This window comes from Hemicordylus capensis, chromosome 2 (genome assembly GCF_027244095.1).
Source record: "Hemicordylus capensis ecotype Gifberg chromosome 2, rHemCap1.1.pri, whole genome shotgun sequence".
Taxonomy (NCBI): Eukaryota; Metazoa; Chordata; class Lepidosauria; order Squamata; family Cordylidae; genus Hemicordylus; species Hemicordylus capensis.
In genome coordinates, this window is record NC_069658.1 from 250,595,126 (window position 1) to 250,613,842 (window position 18,717).

Below are 18,717 nucleotides of genomic sequence, written 5' to 3' on the forward strand. Positions count from 1 at the left end.
TAAACGTGCAACCAACCAGCCACAGCACTCTCTCACTTAAAATGAGAGCTCAGACTGGATACACTGTAAGCAAAAACTCTATTAAAGAAGAGGAGGAAAGTGTACTGCCAACAGTAAAGTAGTGCCGTTGAGTCAGTGTCGAGTCCTGGCGCTCACAGAGCCCTGTGGTTTTCTTTGGTAGAATACAGGAGGGGTTTATCATTGCCTCCTCCCACGCAATATGAGATAATGCCTTTCAGCACCTTCCTGTATCGCTGCTGTCTGATATAGATGTTTCCCATAGAAATGTTTCCCATAGTCTAGGAAACACACCAGCGGGGATTCGAACTAACAGCCTCCTGTTCTGTAGGCAGGTTATTTCCCCACTGCGCCATTAGGTGTACTGTCAACAGCAGCAAAAGAAATTACTTCCTCGGGGCGACACTTTTCTGCTCTGTGCAGCTCAGATGGACAATGTATATAAGCAGGACTTCCGGCATCCTAGTTCTGAAGCCCTTTGCTTAAAAGGCATGCAAAGAATCAAAAATGACATTGGCTGCATGGTTCCTAGGCCTGCATCAGCTAAAATCAAGACAGCAAAGAGCCTGTCACCAATCCTCCTCTTTTAAAAACAGAAATCCTCCTAGCTTGGACAAAGAATTTGTGGCCTGGTCACAACACAGACTCGGATCTCTGCTTTTGCACATCACTCCAGGAGGCAGACATTGTCTTCCTTCCAGCACATGGCTGGGAGGCTGCATGTGCATTGTAAGGCACACACTCATACTTCGGGCCTGATGGTAGCTTGTCAGCGGGGTGTGGGGGGAGAGCTGGCTGTCACCACATTAGTCTGAAGGTCACACAGTACTAAATTCTAGATCTGGCTGAATTTTTGCTTGCAAGAATGTTTGGGGCAATGCCTTACAGCCCATCCAATTTGGCCTCACGATGTGCTTATCACATAGCCAAACTGAAAGAAGGCACAGCTTTCAGCTTTCTCTCTGGATGAGCAAAGATTTCCATCCCATTTTATTTAGTTCTCACACACCTTTATGGCACCCTTCAGATTAACAAGATCTCTCAGAGCAGCTCCTGAGAACTATAAAAACAACACCATATTAAGATTTGGAGCAGAGTGATAAGAACCAAGAGCATCAACAGAAGTTGCCCATGTAAAGCAAGTTCAGCTGGCATACTGGAAGGTCAAACACCAAAGAGGTCTTTGTCTGGCACAGTAACACCGCCAGATTTGGCAGCAGATGAGCTTTCTGGGGAGGGCATTCCACACAGGGGGGCATCACAACTGAAAAGACTCTCTTCCCCAGCTACCAGCTGCCTTACCTCAGAAGGTGGCGAAGGCCCAGGAGGAGGAGAGCCGGTCTTATGGTAGTGAGCATTAATCGTCCCTTTTGCTAAGCATAGGACACCCTTGTTGGCATTTGAATGGGAGACTGCATGTGTGAGCACTGTAAGATATTCCTCTTAGGGGATGGAGCCACTCTGGGAAGAGCATCTGCCTGCTTGCATGCAGAAGGTTCCAAGTTCCCTCCAGGGTATCTCCAAGACAGGGCCGAGAGAGACTCCTGCCTGCAACCGTGGAGAAGCCGCTACCAGTCTGTGTAGACAATACTAAGCTAAATGGACCAATGGTCTGACTACTGAGGCAGCTTCCTATGTATCTAAGGGTGTGCAGGAAGGACCGTAGGATTAAGTCAAGCTCAAGTGGGAGAAGGCAATTCTTTGGGGCAGGTCATCCCCTTAGATCAGGAGTTCTCAATTTCCGACCCCCAGATGTGGTTGGACAATTGGCCCGCAGATGCGATTCAGCCATTGTGGCTGGGGATGATGGGAGTTGTAGTCCAACAACATCTGAGGGCCAGGTTGGAGACCCCCCTGCCTTAGATAATCATTGAAATGAGGGTGGAATTTCATTGCCAGATGATGGCAGAGGGGGATGAGTGCATTTCTTTGGCAAAACTTGATTCCACCCCATCATTTCAGTCCAGACCTACTGAATTTCTATGTGGGAGAGTCCAATAAGTAGGAAATAGCATATGCGCCACACACACATTATTCTGTGCAAAAGATGTGCCTGCAATTTTTCTGATTCATTAAGGGTTGTCTTGCACAGAATTTAAGTGGCCTAACTAGTTTTAGCCAGAACTGGAGAATGTAGAACCAGGAAAAAAGTAGTGTGTGCTGATTTCATTCACAAAGTGAAGGAATTATTCTCTTTCCTTTAAGCAGGCTTCGATCTTGGATTGTTTTGGATTCCTTAAGAGTCGCCTTATAAAAAGCCAGCTTTGGAATGCACTTCTACACATGCAGCTGCCTGCCTCCCTATTCCCATGACCTAATCACCCTTGAAACATGAGAACAGTTTATGAAAACAAGCTCCAACATCACAAGAAAAGACCAAGAAAAGATACCCAGTTCTTCAGCATAAAGTAAAGTGTCGTCGAGTCGGTGTTGACTCCTGGCGCCCACAGAGCCCTGTGGTTGTCTTTAGTAGAATACAGGAGGGCTTTACCATTGCCATCTCCTGCTCAGTCTGAGATGAGGCCTTTCAGCATCTTCCTATATCGCTGCTGCCCCATATAGGTGCTTCCCATAGTCTGGGAAACATACCAGCAGGGATTCCGGCAACCTCTAGCTTGCTAAAAAGTCATTTCCCCGCTGCGCCATTAGGTCAGCATACCATTCTCAAAAGCGGCTAGGCAGATGGGACACTGAAAGCTACACCCACCCCATGATCTTCCAGTATTTGATACTGCATCTGTATTGGGGGGGGGCGCTTTAGTTGTCATGGGTAGGGGTGTACACGGAACCGCGGAACTGTGGTCCGGCACTGGGGTGGGGGGTTCCTTTAAGAGCGGGGGGAGGGCTTACTCACCCCTCCTGCTGCTTTCCCCCTCTGGCGCCCGTAGTTCTGTTAATGATTGGGGTGGCAGGATACCTCCCTGCCGCCCCTTATATTTTGCTGCTGCTGCTGCTGCTAGCTATGCTCCAAAAGGCTTCAATAAGCCTGTAGCGCACGGGCACGTTGCACGCGCTTCATGTCTCTGAGGCGTGCGTATGCGCTACAGGCTTATTGAAGCCTTTTGGAGCATAGCTAGCAGCAGCAGCAGCAGCAGCAAAATGTAAGAAGAGGTGGCAGGGAGGTATCTCCACGGTTGCCGGCAGGAACCTCTCTCAGCCCTATCTTGGAGATGCTGCAAGGGAGGAAACTTGGAACCTTCTGCTCTTCCCAGAGCGGCTCCATCTATCCCCTGAGGGGAATATCTTGCAGTGCTCACACTTCTAGTCTCCCATTCATATGCAACCAGGGCAGACCCTGTTCAGCAAAGGGGACAAGTCACGCTTGCTACCAAAAGACCAGCTCTCTTCCATAACTTCCATATTTCATAACTGAAAGACTGTGCTGTGTCACACCTTTTCAAGAGCTTGAGTTGGATCTCAGTCACCTCAAGGTGGCTGAGAGACCACCTCTTTTAGCCCTTTCGCCTCTATTCCCAGTGGCTGGCCACTGGTGATCCATGAACTCTAAACTCACGAGTGCCATCTGGCATCCCAGCTGTCTCCCTCTAGTTCATGGATTCTCAACTTTGGGTCCTCAGATATTGTTGGACTACAACTCCCATGGCCAAAAAGGCAACTGTGGCTGGGGATGCTGGGAGCTGTAGTCCAACAGTACCGGGGGACCTAAGACTTAGAATCAACCTCTGAACTAGTTCCCTGCTCTCTTTGCTTCGTCAAGACAGACCAGACAGACAATAACCTCACAAGTGAGATGAAAAACTCTTATTGCTGTGGGTGGTACAAAGAGACTATGCCAGCAAGAAAAGAATCCAAAGGAGGTTGGCACTTTGCTCTATCAGTTATAGACATTTGTCTCCCACCTTTCCATTATTTTTTTAAAAATTAGGCTCTAGTTGGTGGACTTGGGGATTCCAGCAAAACACAAAACAAGTAGATCACACAATCCTGAAGCCTGCCCAGACCTGCACTAGATCACAATTCAAGTTGACACCTTCAGGCGATTAGAGCATTGGATTAGGACTAGGCAGACTTCAGGCTTGGCCATGAAGAGAGCTGGGTGACTTTGGACCAGGCACTCTCTCAGCCTAACCAACCTTGCAGGGTTGTTGTGAGGATAAAAGCAGGGAGGAAGAGGCAAGTGTGTGGCACTGAGCTTCTCAGAGGAAGGGCGAAGTCAAAATGTAGTTATTTTGATGTAACAATGACATCAGGCAGGTCCCAGAGAAAAGGTAACCACCCTATTGTTTTTACAGATGTGGACAAAAGAATGCAAACTAACATCGCCACCCAGAATGAAGCGAGGCCTTCAGGGGACAGATCAGGTGGCTGGTCTCATGCAGGAGTTTGGCGACGAGCATGTCCAAAACAGGGACACCTTAGCAACCTGTTATTGTCAGGACAGTAAAAGCACAAGAACACACGGACTGAAGCTGAAGGTATTACAATGCTATGAACTATTTCCCATCTCTAGGGGTGCAGAGCTTGCCAAAATCCCTTCTAACTTGGCAAAGAGGCACCTTTTAATGTGGTGATTCTCTTTACTTAGCGGGGGGAGAGCAACTGGCCCTCTCCATCCCCAGCACAGTACCTCCAGTGACTGTTGCTGGTGTCTATCTTGTGTTTCTTTTTTAGATTGTGAGCCCTCTGGGGACAGGGATCCACCCTATTTATTTATTATTTCTCTGTGTAAACCACCCTGAGCCATTTTTGGAAGGGTGGCATAGAAATCGAATAAATAACAACAACAACAACAACAACAACAACGACAATGACAATAATAATAATAATAATAATAATTGATTATTATTATTATTATTATTATTAATAGCTGCCTTGAGATTTTCTCTTCCCTTGGAGGAAGGCAGGGTATAAATTTAACAATAAAAAACAACAACAACAAATGTTCAGCCATCCGAGGTCCTTGGGGAGGACTTGATGTCTGAATAAAACAAATCAGTCAATAACACCTGTCTGACTGTGTAAACAATAAATAATAATAATAATAAAGGCCCAGTAGGCATTCACCCCTGAGATACCACCCCAGCTGACTCATAGGAACATAGGAAGTGGCCATATACTGAGTCAGACCATTGGTCTATCTAGCTCAGTGTTGTCTTCACAGACTGGCAGCGGCTTCTCCAAGGTTGCAGGCAGGGAGCTCTCTTAGCCCTATCTATCTGGAGAAGCCAGGGAGGGAACTTGGAACCTTCTGCTCTTCCCAAAGTGGCTCCATCATCTTACAGTGCTCACACTTCTAGTCTCCCAGTCAAATGCAACCAGGGCAGACCCTGCTTAGCTAGGGGGACAAGTCATGCTTGCTACCACAAGACCAGCTCTCCTCTCATGTGCTATTTTGGCTTTAGTCTCCAAATACTGGGAATAAGAGAGGTCTGTGTCTCCTCATTACAGGGAATTTCAAACTATTCATTTCCAGCAGCTAGTTTTCTGGCTTCTGACAGAAACATTACCCTGCACCATTGGCATGGCGTATACTTTGGTGTAGCCTGCTATTGAGACATCATTCTACATTTACATACATTTAAAAAAAAATTATATCCTGCTCTTCCTCCAAGGAGCTCAGAGCGGTGTACTACATACTTAGGTTTCTCTGGTTTGTGGACTCTGTGACCCTGGGCCTTGCAAAACCATGGCGAGATAAGCTACAACTGGCGGATTGCAACAACACTGGCACATTGTATGGATTCACTTCCATACAATCAATCACACATGAACCTGAGAGAAATGGGTCAGAGTAATTAAACCAGGTTCAGGCTAGGCTAAGGAGGGAGAAACACAGAATGAAAAACCAGATCTTCCAGCTGGTAGCTCTTGGCAGTGAGATTAGGTAGGCCCTTGAAGGGCAAGGAATTCTCAGGTGGAAATGGAATGGCTGCTGTTGTGAAATAACTGTCTGGTGGTTGTCTGGATTTGTGGGTGGGTGGATGTTTGGAGCATGGAATGTTGGAATAGGAGGAGGCGGGGAGAATATTTGGAGGATGGAGACTTGGGGGAAATGGTTGTTGTTGTGAACAAATGGGCCAGGCCATCTTTATCAAAATGAACAGAACCACTCAAAGCTCTATAGCCAGAGGTATTAATGTTGGGGGTGGTGGGTGGGGGAAATAGGTGTGTGAAGTCAAGATAACTGCTTGCTTAAGAGACAGGGCTGTGAAATGCCTCTGTAACTGCCTAATTGCCTCCAAGCCATCTGGCCAGTATCTTCTCTTTTGATATGTTTACTGCTTTTAAAATGTGTATCAGAATAGCCCAGGGCCAAGCTCCATCCTTCACCTGGAATTCACACCCTCCCTTTTTCTTCCTACTTGCCTCCCTGCCTTCTCTGTTCATCAAGGTTTTTTTTTGTGATGGTTTTTTTTTGTTTTTTGTTTTTTGCAATTTTGGAGGGTTCAGAGGTTCAATCTGCTCATTCCTCTTGCTGATCCTTGCTGACCCTTGACCACTCCTTGCAATTTAAAGCCTTGGAATGATTTGCGGGGGGTGTTAAAGGTTTTTCAGCGGTTCAATCTGCTCATTCCTCTGAGTGACTCTTGGCGATATTAGGGGATTTTTGCCAATTTTTTATTTTTCCTTTATTCTTTTGGTCTTTTCGCTATCTCAGTTCCCCTAACCCGCTGTTTCCCATTCCTTTCAATGGCTCGCCAACCGCAAATTTGCCCACCATGGGGTTTTGCCAGAACTGAACCCTTGTGATTGGTGAGAGATGACTGTACAAAATAGAAGAGCGGTACAAGAAACACACAGGAAAATGTTGGAAACTAGAGGACCAGAGAGTCAGAACCCTGGGAGCGAAGCAAGAGGGAAAGCTGAGCCTTTAACAAGCTGTGGGCTCTGGAGGCTCCCCCTGCCCCCGCTTCTCTTTTTTGGAGGCTGCATACCCAAACCATCAAAGCATCAACAGCCCAGGAGTTGCCCTGGAAGGATATGAGAAAGGGACTCTGCTTTAATCCAGAGAGCCAGTGTGGCGTAGTGGTTAGAGTGCTGGACTAGGACCGGGGAGACCAGAGTTCAAATCCCCATTCAGCCACGATACTAGCTGGGTGACTCTGGGCCAGTCACTTCTCTCTCAGCTTAACCTACTTCACAGCTTAACCTACTTCACCTCTTGGTGCTACTCAGTCATCTCTCACAGCCGTGTGTCCTCCTGACTCCCGCGGGGAGCCCTCTGCTTCACAAGGAGGCCTCTCCTGGCCCAGTCTGTGAGGTGCCAGCCTCCAATGCTGCCACCACAGTTCAGCCTGGATTGGATAGTGGCAGCATTCCTGGGGGTCTTGGGGAAATGATGGTGGTGCCCCAGCAGGTCTGGGAGCTCTATAATGTCATTTCCCCCCCGGTAGAGTCTCACCCAAGCATCCCCTAGAGCTCCAAAGGGTCGGGTCTAGTAAAAGTGGCTCTGGATCGGGGGTTCTGCTGGTCACTGACAGCTCCTGCAAGGACAGAACGGAGTCCTGATCGCAGGGCTCCCTAACAGTTGCCTTGGACAAATTCTTTAGTCTAATTCAGAGCACTGATGTGAAGACAGCTGGTCTTCCTATGCACAGGAACTGCCTCCCTGAATGTGTATGTGATGTCATCTGTCTTTTTCTCTTTTCAATCCCTCTCCAAAGCCACACACACACACTCACTTCATGTTCTCCACGTTCCGTCCACGAAGTGCGCAGATGGGGATGACGATGACAGCCAGGAAGAGGATGTAACCATTGTAGAATGCCATCTTGCAGAAGTACTTGAAGGTGGCGCTCCATTCATAGAGCAAGGGCACCGCCACCAGGAACAGAATGAGGAGCCACTGGCCCAGCGAGATCTCCATCGTCCCTGCAGAAAGGGGTGGGGAGAAGGGGGGGGCATTGGATTTGTTCAGCTTTTATCCACAAAGCACCAGACAAGAAAAACTCCAACCCAACAATAAGAATCTTCACTCCACCCACCGACATTTGGCCGCAGTTGTTTCAAACACTGGCCGACCTCTGGAGTAAGTTCCAGGATGCCCCGCGCCAGTGTGCAGGCATTTTGGAGAGACCCCCGCGCCCGGGAGGCTGCTTGCAGACTCCTGGTCGGGGGTATACTCATGTGTACATTTAAGGGGAGGGGGAATTAGGCGGGCTAGCCGCCTTGGGAGCACCGGGCTCGCCTGTGAGCCTGGTGGTTCCCACGATCTCTGGAGAGCGGGCTAAGCTCCCTTAGCCCACTTTCCAGTGATTGTGGGAATAGCCTCACTGAGTCAGACCATTGGTCTATCTAGCTCAGTATTGTCTACACAGACTGGCAGCAGCTTCTCCAAGGTTGCGGGCAGGAATCTCAGCCCTATGCTGGAGATGCTGCCAGGGAAGGAACTTGGAACCTAAATGCTCTTCCCAGAGCAACTCCATCCCCTGAGGGGAATACCTTACAGCGCTCAGACATCAAGTCTCCCATTCAGATGCAACCAGGGCAGACCCTGCTTAGCTAGGGGGACAAGTCATGCTTGCTACCCCAAGACCAGCTCTCCTCTGCTTGGCTTACAGAAGGTCCCAAGTTCAGTCGCTAGCAGCATCTCCAGGGAGGGTTGCGAAAGGCCCTTCTGAAAGCTTGGAGAGTGGCTGCCAGCCAGCCCAACACCGAGTCATTTGGCTCAATGCCTGATATTGGTAGAAGGCTGCTTCCTGTGTTCCTATGGAATAATGTACACTGCCTAGAGAAGCACATATCAGGTGGTATAAAAATAGGATAACTGAAATAAGTAAATAATAAAATAAAATAATAATGGCCAACGGGTATGCCACCCCTTGGGTTGTGCAATTTGGGAAGGCGGTTGCCCACCCCCTTTCCCAGCTGTGGAGAAGAGAGTCAGGTCCTATTTCTTGGTGATCTTCCCAACCGTGCATGCTGGCTCCCGGGTCTGAGGCACTTCAGAAGGGCTGCCTTCTACTTTGGCTCGGGACTGAGAACCAGCAATATCATCTCCATAATCCTCAGAACAAATGCCAGTCAGCGCATTACTGTTATCCCCGGATTACAGACTGAAGGGAGTGGCAGGTTCCAAATGCCAGCTTTTCTCCAGGTACTGGGGCACTTTCAGGAGGTGTGCCCATTTCCAAGTGCCAGACACTCTTACTCCAGGGCAGGAATTTGTTATAATTGCGCTGTATCCTGCTACGGTATTTGTGTCACTGCGTAATCACAAGGAGGTAGGGACACAGGCATTCTAGCTTATACCGGGTTAATCTAGCTCAGTATTGTCTTCATCAACTGGCAGCAACCCTCCAAGGTTTCAGACAGGGTATTTCCCAGCCCTATCCAGAGATGCTGCCAGGGATTGAACCTGGGACCTTCTGCATGCCAAGCAGGTGCTTCAGTCCTTCCTACAGTGAAGACAGACAGTTCACCACCATTCAAAACCAAGAGGGCTGCCTCCAACCTGTAAACTGACAGAGCACCTTCCAGAGGAGAGGTGGTCTTGTGGTAGCAAGCATGACTTGTCCCCTTAGCTAAGCAAGGTCTGCCCTGGTTGCATATGAATGGGAGACTACATGCGTGAGCACTGCAAGATATTCCTCTTATGGGATGGAGCCACTCTGGGAAGAGCAGAAGGTTTCAAGTTCCCTCCCTGGCGGCATCTAAAAGATAGCACTGGGAGAGATTCCTGCCTGCAACCTTGAAGAAACCACTGCCAGTCTGTGAAGACAATACTGAGCTAGATAGACCAATGGTCTGACTCAGTATATGGCAGCTTCCTATGATAAGCAGCTTCACGTTTTGTTTCTACTGTTGGTGGCACCATCTCTGGGGAGGCATCCCTCCCCAGCATCTCCAAGATAAGCTGAAAGAGATTCCTGCCTGCAACCTTGCAGAAGCCGCTGCCAGTCTGTGAAGACAATACTGAGTTAGATGGACCTATGGTCTGACTAAGTATATGGCAGCTTCCTATGTCCTTATGAAGCCAGGATGCAGAAGCATCCAGAGATCACGGGAGCTTGATTACCTATGGCCATTCAAGTGACTTCACAGCTGCACTAACAATTAAAGTGGGCATTTCCAGCTTGTTGCACTTGCTCATGATTAGGATACACACCATCGCTATTCAGTCGGTATATGCAAGGCAAACTCTCGCTAGAAAGCACTGTGCTCCCCAGTGTTCCCTGTAAGAGGGAATCTCAGATAATGTTGACAACAACTCCCAGCATCCCTAGCCAAAGGCCACTGCAGTTAGGAATGCTGAGAGCTGCAGTCAGCATCATCTGGGATTTCCTGTCACAGGGAACACTAGTGCCCATTATGGTTTGAGTTCTACAGAAAGTAAAAGCCATTTCTTAGGGAGGAGAGCTGGTCTTATGATTAACAAGCATGCATTGTCATCTTTGCTAAGCTGGGTCTGCCCTGGTTGCAAATGAATGGGAGACTACATGTATGAACACTGCAAGATATTCCCCTTAAGGGATGGAGCTGCTCCGGGAAGAGCATCTGCATATCTGCATGCAGAAGGTCCCAGGTTCCCTCCCTGCCATCTCCAAAATAGGGTTGAGAGAGACTCCTGCCTGCAACCTTGGAGAAGCTGCTGCCAGTCTGTGTAGACAATACTGAGCTAGATGGACCTGACTTGATATAAGGCAGCTTCCTATGTTCAGTAGACCGTCCCCATACCATTAGCCCAGGAGTCTGAGCCAGGTGACAGAGGGAGGAATGAGCAAGCAGGGCGAGGGATGGTTGCTTCCTCCTCTGCACATCCATCCATCCTGAGCCAGGCGATAAGACAAATGTGAGCAACCTGCCCACATCCTGGGAGTTGCTGTGGGAAATCAGGGAGGCGTCAAGGAGAGGCAGGGCTGTAATAATGGGTGACTTCAATTATCCACACATAGACTGGGTAAATTCACAGTCAGGTCATGACAAAGAGGTCAAATTTCTAGATACACTGAATGACTGTGCCCTAGAACAGTTGGTCTTGGAACCAACCAGAGAGAAGGCGACCTTGGACTTAATCCTGAGTGGCACCCAGGACCTGGTGCATGATGTCAGTGTCATCGACCCTTTAAGGAACAGTGACCATAGTGCCATCAAACTCAGCATACATGCAGGGAGAGAATCACCAAGGAAGTCTAACACAGACATTTTGAATTTCAGAAGAGGAAACTTCTCCATAATGAGGAGTATGGTGAAAAGAAAGCTGAAAGGGAAAATCAGGAGAGTCACTTCGCTCCAGAATGCATGGAGTTTACTCAAAACTGTAATACTAGGAGCCCAGATAGATAGTATACCCAAAAGGAGGAATGGTACCACTAAATCCAGGAGAATGCCAGCATGTCTAACAGGTAATGTAAAGGGAGCCATAAAAGGGAAGAAGACTTCCTACTGAAATTGAAAGGTCTGTCCAAATGAAGAGAACAGAAAGGAACACAAACTCTGGGAAAAGAAATGCAAGGTGACAATAAGGGAGGCAAAAAGAGAGTCTGGGGAACATTTAGCTAAAAGCATCAAGAAGAATTAACAAAAACTTCTTTAAACATATCAGAAGCGGGTAACCTGCCAAGGAGGCGGTTGGACCGTTAGAAAATGAGAGAGTGAAAGGGATTATTAAGGAGGATATGAAGGTTGCAGAGAAGCTAAATTAGTTCTTTGCGTCCATCTTCACGGCAGAGGATACTGAGCATATACCTGTTCCTGAACCAGGCTTTTCGGGAATGGAGGCTAAAGAACTAAGTCAGAGAGAAAGGACAAGAGATGGTGTTCTAAACTATCTGGAAAAACTTAAAAAAAGAGAATTACCAGGGCCAGATGGCATCCATCCAAGAGTCCTCCAAGAACTCAAATGTGAAATTGCCAACCTCCTTGCTAAAATATATAACTTATATCCCTGCAATCTGGCTCTGTACCAGAGGACTTGGAAGTAGCAAATGTAACACCAATGTTCAAAAAGGGATCCAGGGGCTATCCGGGAAATTACAGGCCGGTTAGCTTAACATCAGTTCCAGGCAAATTGATGGAAAGCACCCTCAAGTATAAAATTGTAAAACACATAGAAGAACAGTCCCTGCTGGGAGTGAACCAGCATGGCTTCTGCAAAGGTAAATCTTGCCTCACAAACCTTTTGGAGTTCTTTGAGAGTGTCAACAAGTATGTGGATAAAGGTGATCCAGTTGACATAGTATACCTGCACTTCCAAAAAGCTTTCGACAAAGTTCCTCATAAAAGACTCCTGAGGAAACTTAGCGGTCATGGGATAAGGGGACAAGTACATGTGTGGATTGCTAACTGGTTGAAAGACAGGAATCAGAGGGTAGGTATAAATGGAGAGTTTTCACAATGGAGGGAAGTAAGAAGCGGGGTCCCCCAGGGATCTGCACTGGGACCAGTGCTTTTTAATTTATTCATAAATGATCTAGAAGCAGGGGTAAGCAGCGACGTGGCCAAATTTGCAGATGATACCAAACTCTTCCAGGTAGTGAAATCCAAAACGGATTGTGAGGAGCTTCAAAAGGATCTCTCCAAACTGGGGGAGTGGGCTACAAAATGGCAGATGCGCTCCAGTGTTGACAAGTGTAAAGTGATGTACATTGGGACGAAAAACCCCAACTTCAAGTATATGCTGATGGGATCTGAGCTGTCGGTGAATGACCAGGAGAGGGATCTTGGAGTCGGGATGGACAGCTCATTGAAAGTGTCAATATGCGGCAGCTGTGAAAAAGGCAAATTCCATCCTAGGGATCATTAGGAAAGGGATTGAAAATAAAACTGCTAATATTATAATGCCCTTATACAAAACTATGGTGCGACCACACTTGGAGTACTGCGTACAGTTCTGGTCACCACATCTTAAAAAGGACATTGTAGAACTGGAAAAGGTGCAGAAGAGGGCAACTAAGATGATCAGGGGCCTAGAGCACCTTGCTTATGTGGCAAGGCTACAACAGTTGCGCCTATTTAATTTAGAGAAAAGATGACTGCGGGGAGACATGATAGAGGTCTGTAAAATCATGCATGGTGTGGAGAAAGTGGACAGAGAGAAATTCTTCTCCCTCTCCCCTAACACTAGAACCAGGGGTCATTCCATGAAATTGACTGCCAAGAAATCTGGGACCAACAAAGAGAGGTACTTTTTCACATAACGCATAATCAACTTGTGGAATTCTCTGCCACAAGATGTGGTGACAGCCAACAACCTGGAGGGCTTTAAGAGGAGTTTGGATAACTTCATGGAGGAGAGGTCTATAATTGGCTACTAGTCGGAGGGCTGTGGGCCACCTCCAATCTCAAAGGCAGGATGCCTCTGAATACCAGTTGCAGTGGAGTAAGAGCAGGAGAGAGGGCATTCCCTCAACTCCTGCCTGTAGGCTCCCAGCGGCATCTGGTGGGCCACTGTGTGAAACAGGATGCTGGACTAGATGGGCATCCTTGGGCCTGATCCAGCAGGGCTGTTCTTATGATCCTTGTTTATAATTTCTGCTCACATCTGTCCTATCACCTGGCTCAGGCAGGTGATGGGTGGACCCAAGCAGGAGGAGGAGAGAGCAAGGATAGGTGAGGACAAGCAAGGCAGTGAGCCTGCCCGCCCCCCCTCCTTGATGTGGAGGGCATTGCTGGCTGGCAGGCCAGATGCCTGGCCGGCACACACACAAAACTAATGGAGACATAAGGGACACACAAACCCTGAATGCTGAAAATGAGTCTGGCTCTTAAATTTTTGGGTGAGCTCCTAGATCCAAAGAACATTTGGCAAGTCCTATATTAAACCATCAACATTCTACCCCAAGCTACGATTCTAATTCTTTAATCCATTTTCTATGCTCTCGTCTGCTTATTTGAGAGAAGGGGCAGCTTTCTTGTTTTCACAGTTATGGATATTTGTATCACACCTTTCAGTCATAATGCCCAAATCATAATGCTTTAATCATCATAAAACAAAAGCCTTTGAACAAAAAACAAAAACAAAAAGGAGCATCGAAACACACCAATAAAAACAGCAGACACCAATGAAGATAGCAGATAATGTTAATTTACATAACTTCCCATGGATTTAGTCTAGCACAGGAGAGGACAAGAGCTACACCGGTGTCTGAAGCACCACCACACACAGAATGCTGTTTCCGAGATCATTTTACCAAGTATACTGCTCACACCCTTTCTAATCACTTTGCTTAAGGTCTGGGAACCTTTTAAAGCCATGATTCTCAGGATGCCAAATCCAGCACCCAGTCCCCCCAGGGCTTAATAAATCCCAGGCACCAGGGAGCCACGGGGCCTAGAAATTAACCATGGCACCTAGACGAGGATATTCAGAGGTTGAGTTATTTAATGAAATCTGTATTTGTCCCATTTCTGTTCTGTTACTTGTAAAGGGGACAAAGAGAAGCACATTTACTCTCCCCCTCCACAACACCCATCACAAAGTCTGGTAATTTTGTCAAGGGTCCATTGTCTGACTCCTATACTGTGGGGGTGGCTCCAAAGAATGTGCCAAGGCTGGTAGTCCCCATCTCTATCTATCTATCTGTCATATTTTTATACCACCCAAAACTTACGTCTCTGGGCGGTTTACAACACTAGGCTTCCAAACGCAACTGCAGAGCCCACTCCGGCCAGGTCAATCAAGGCGATTGCATGCAATGCAATCACCTTGTGCAGGAGCCAAGCAGGACCAGGTCTAGTCAGGGTCTGGACTGCCTGGGAACCCCACCTAGGCCACCTCGAGTTCCATCATGGAAAGAGACTGGACAGGAATGGAATCAGACAGACGACACACAAGAGACAGATCAACAAAAGAGCCGATGCCAGATGGCCAGCACACAGGTGCAGAGCCCTTTGGCTAGGACAGAGAGGAAAACTCCAGGGTGCTGGCCAGCAGCTGGGGACCAAGAGGTTCCCAGCACAGCTTGGAATGTGAAGCATTTTTCCAGGCATGCTCTCTGTGGCCCACCCACAGTGGTGGAGTGGATAAATGGCAAAATAAATAAACGAGCTGAATTGCAAATTAGAATCCCCAGAATCAATCCTGTCTGCCAAATCTCAGGCCTTCATCACTATTTGAATGACCCTGGTGAGCTTAAACATGTAATATTGCAACACCATATTGAATGTTGGGTTTTTAGCCGCCATACTGGATTTTGGGAGTGCCCACCTATGGTTTCTAGAGCCACGCGTGTCTGGCGACATTTCTGCCACATCACATGCTTTGTAGACCAAAGTGCACAAGGGCACCCACTAGCTGACTCACTAGAGGAGGCAGCAGCTTGCTGGCATCTGCCCAAGACTCTGTGGTGTTCTCTTGCACACATTTTTCCCAGGCACTCTACTGGAACACAGCTTTATTCTTCATTGTTGGTGGTGGATGCAAGAAGCTGCCTCACAATCCACTGGCCAAACTCAATTTGGATTACTCTGGTAGAAAGCAGAAGCCGCACCACTGATCTTCCCTGCTGGGTTACAAAAAGGCTTTCACTGAAAATAGTGAGGATGACGCTTAGGACTTTGCACAGGGTTGCAGTTGTATAATCAAGTGATAACCCCCCTCTCCTCGACACCCAGCATAAAACACTAAAGCTGGAAGGGACCCTGAACTAGGTCTTCTAGTTCAGCCCCCTGTTCAGCAGGAAACTGCTGCAGCAACCCTGATAGAAAGCCAGCCTCTGGAAAGCCTCAAGAGAAAGTGAGCCCATCACTGCATGAGGCAGACTGTTCCACGGCGAAACAGCTCTTACAGTGAGGAAATTCTTCCAAATGCCTAGCCCAAGTCTGCTTCTTAGTCATTTCAACCCATTGGTTCTAGCCCTGCCCACAGGAGCAACAGAGAACAAGTCTATGGAACAGCCCTTCAGTTCTTTGGAGGCAGTTATCACCCATGGAAAGACATAGGAACATAGGAAGCTGCCATATATGGATTCAGACCATTGGTCTATTTAGATCAGGATTGTCTTCACAGACCAGCAGCAGCTTCTCCAAAGTTGCAGGCAGGAATCTCTCTCAGCCCTATCTTGGAGAAGCCAGGGAGGGAACTTGGAACCTTCTGATGCTCTTCCCAGAGCGGCTCCATCCCCTGAGGGGAATATCTCCCAGTGCTCACACTTCTAGTCTCCCTTTCATATGCAACCAGGGTGTGGACCCTGCTTAGCTAAGGGGACAAGTCATGCTTGCTACCACAAGACCAGCTCAGAACGCAAATCAGAAACCATCAATCTGCTCCCCAGAAAAATGTGGACAGCACCATTCAAACTTTCTATCTTCAGGTCACACTTTCCTCCCTGACTTACCCATGCATTGCAAAGGTTTCTGGGACACGTCCTAGTGTCCACACACAATTCACCCAAAGCAGCAACCAATGTCCAAACTGGGGCCAAGTGGGGCGGCAAGGCAGGCTGGAGGCAGAAGCTCTTCAGAGAGTGGTCAAACCCGTCTAGAGTTGGTAATGACTGAAGGTCTTTCTAGCTTGCAGGGCCCCTGACCCTTCCTGGAATCCTAGAGGCACCCAGGTTGGTTCCCACGCCTCCTGAGGAGACCCACTGGAGGCCTCAAGCAGCTAGGCGTGTGCCCCACTTCCAGAGCAAGAGCTCCACACTGGCCCAGTGTCACCTCTGCTTCTGAGGACCTAGAAGCAAAAGAAAGGGCTCTAGGGAAGGAACCAGAATCCTACCCAGAGCTTGCTCCTCTGTGCTTCAGGGCTCTTCGGTGGAAGCAGCTGGCTCCAGCTCCAACAGTTCGGGGGGGGGGGCTGTCAGTGGTGGGGTCACAAGCTGGAGCAAACTTCCCCTCTTCCTCTCAATCTGCCTCCCTTGCATCTGTGTCCAGGTGAACCCCAACAACCAGACTGCCCAGTATGTATGTATGTATGTATGTATTTATTTATTTCATTTATAGCCCACTCTTCCTCCAAGGAGCCCAGAGTGGTGTACTACATACTTAAGTTTCTCCTCACAACAACCCTGTGAAGTAGGTTAGGCTGAGAGAGAAGTGACTGGCCCAGAGTCACCCAGCAAGTCTCATGGCTGAATGGGGTTTTGAACTCAGGTCTCCCCGGTCCTAGTCCAGCACTCTAACCACTACACCATGCAGTTACCCCTCATGAACCAAGCACAATCTTGAGTACACACCATATACCACTGATCAGCAGAGATGCAGGGAACTCATATTCCATGACTGATCTTCTCACAGAGAAACCCACAATAAGTTACCGGGAAATTCCAGGGTTCACCTAGAACAAGCCGACCCCCGCACAGAGCATCTGTGGGCTCTTTGGGGCCGGCTACTTCTCTCTCCTCCTGCCTCAGTCTCCAGCCGGGCCGAGTGCAGCCGCCATCACAGCCGGGCACACCGCCACACCAGACCTGCCGCCTCATCCCGCCGCCGCGGCCTGGCCCCCTACTGCCACCGCTGCCACGGCCTGGCCCCCTACTGCCGCCGCCGCCACGGCCTGGCCCCCTACTGCCGCCGTGCCGGGCCCGCCGCCTTGTCTCCGCAGCCAGCCAATTCTCCTGGGTGCGCCAGGACCAATCAGGTGCCCCCGCAGCCCAGCCAATCAGCTGGGCTGCCAGGACGCACGTTCAAAAGGCACACCCAGGAGAATTATATATATAGATACTTGAAACAGTCAGCTAGTATAGTCAGCTGCCATACAGAATGAGACCATTAGTTCATCTAGCTCAGGCTTGTCTACACTGACTAGCAACAGTTCAGATGTTCTTCCCCTGAACTGCTCCTCTCTCTCTCTCTCTGTCAGGAGAGACAAACCTAACTGGAGCCTTAGGAATACATGCGCCTCACCCTTTCCTGTGTGAGCATCCACTTCCTATCGAGGTTAGTGCTTATCTGGCACCTCTCTAGGTTACATAAGCCGAGATTGGTGGATTTGGAAGATACAAGCAGTCTCAACTGATTCTAACCTACTTGCTTCAAACGATCTGAGATCCGTACCCAAGGTTTGAAATTAGTTACAGATCTTGGGTGATTTGAGGCAAATAATTTAGAAAAAGCCAAGATTGGTCATCCAAATCATCTGAACTTTCTGATCTTGGCTTTTTTAGCCCAGATGGAAAGCATACACTCACACGGGAATAGTGGGGAGAGTGTGTGTTCCTAAGGCTCAGACACACTGATTGATTGATTGATTGATTGATTGAATATACCACCCAATCTACAGACTCAGGGCAGTGTACAAGGCAAAAATAGCATCCGAAATTTAGAGAGAGAGAGAGAGAGAGAGAGAGAGAGAGAGAGAGAGATTTAAAGAGCAAATGCCTGTGGAAAAGAAACATCTGCAATAAGATCTTAAAGGCAGAAAGGGAGGAGGCAGACCGAATCTGGCGGGGGGGGAGAGAATTCCAAAGTGAAGGGGTGGCAACAGAGAAAGCCCTTCCACAGGCCCTAGCACTACGGACCTTTCTGAGACTACGGACCGAAAGAAGGTCAACCTGAGAAGATCTCACAGGACGGGACAGAACTGACCGGGAGAGGCGGTCCTGAAGGTAAACAGGTGCTAAGCCCTGAAGGGTTTTAAAGGTGAGAACCAGCACTTTGAACTGGACCCAGAAGCAAATAGGCAACCAATGCAGCGAATGCAAGAGAGGTGTCACACTCTCATATCTCCTAGTGCCCATAAGCAGGTGGGCTGCCACATTCTGGGCCAACTGAAGCTTCTGGGTCATCTTCAAAGGCAACCCCAGGTAGAGCACATTACAGTAATCCAGACAAGAGATGACGAGGGCATGAATTACCATT

General features: G+C 48.4%; 1 protein-coding gene across 3 annotated transcripts in view; it reads right to left on the reverse strand.

Moving 5' to 3' along the window:
* AGPAT1 (1-acylglycerol-3-phosphate O-acyltransferase 1) overlaps nt 1–18,717 on the reverse strand; it is a 94,204-nt gene that overhangs the window by 30,080 nt on the left and 45,407 nt on the right. For all 3 annotated transcript variants that reach the window (XM_053291673.1, XM_053291675.1, XM_053291674.1), the window contains exon 2: nt 7,662–7,851. In XM_053291673.1, coding sequence (XP_053147648.1) covers nt 7,662–7,846 — 185 coding nt within the window. In that variant the 5' untranslated portion in view covers nt 7,847–7,851. The remainder of the gene's footprint in view (nt 1–7,661; nt 7,852–18,717) is intronic.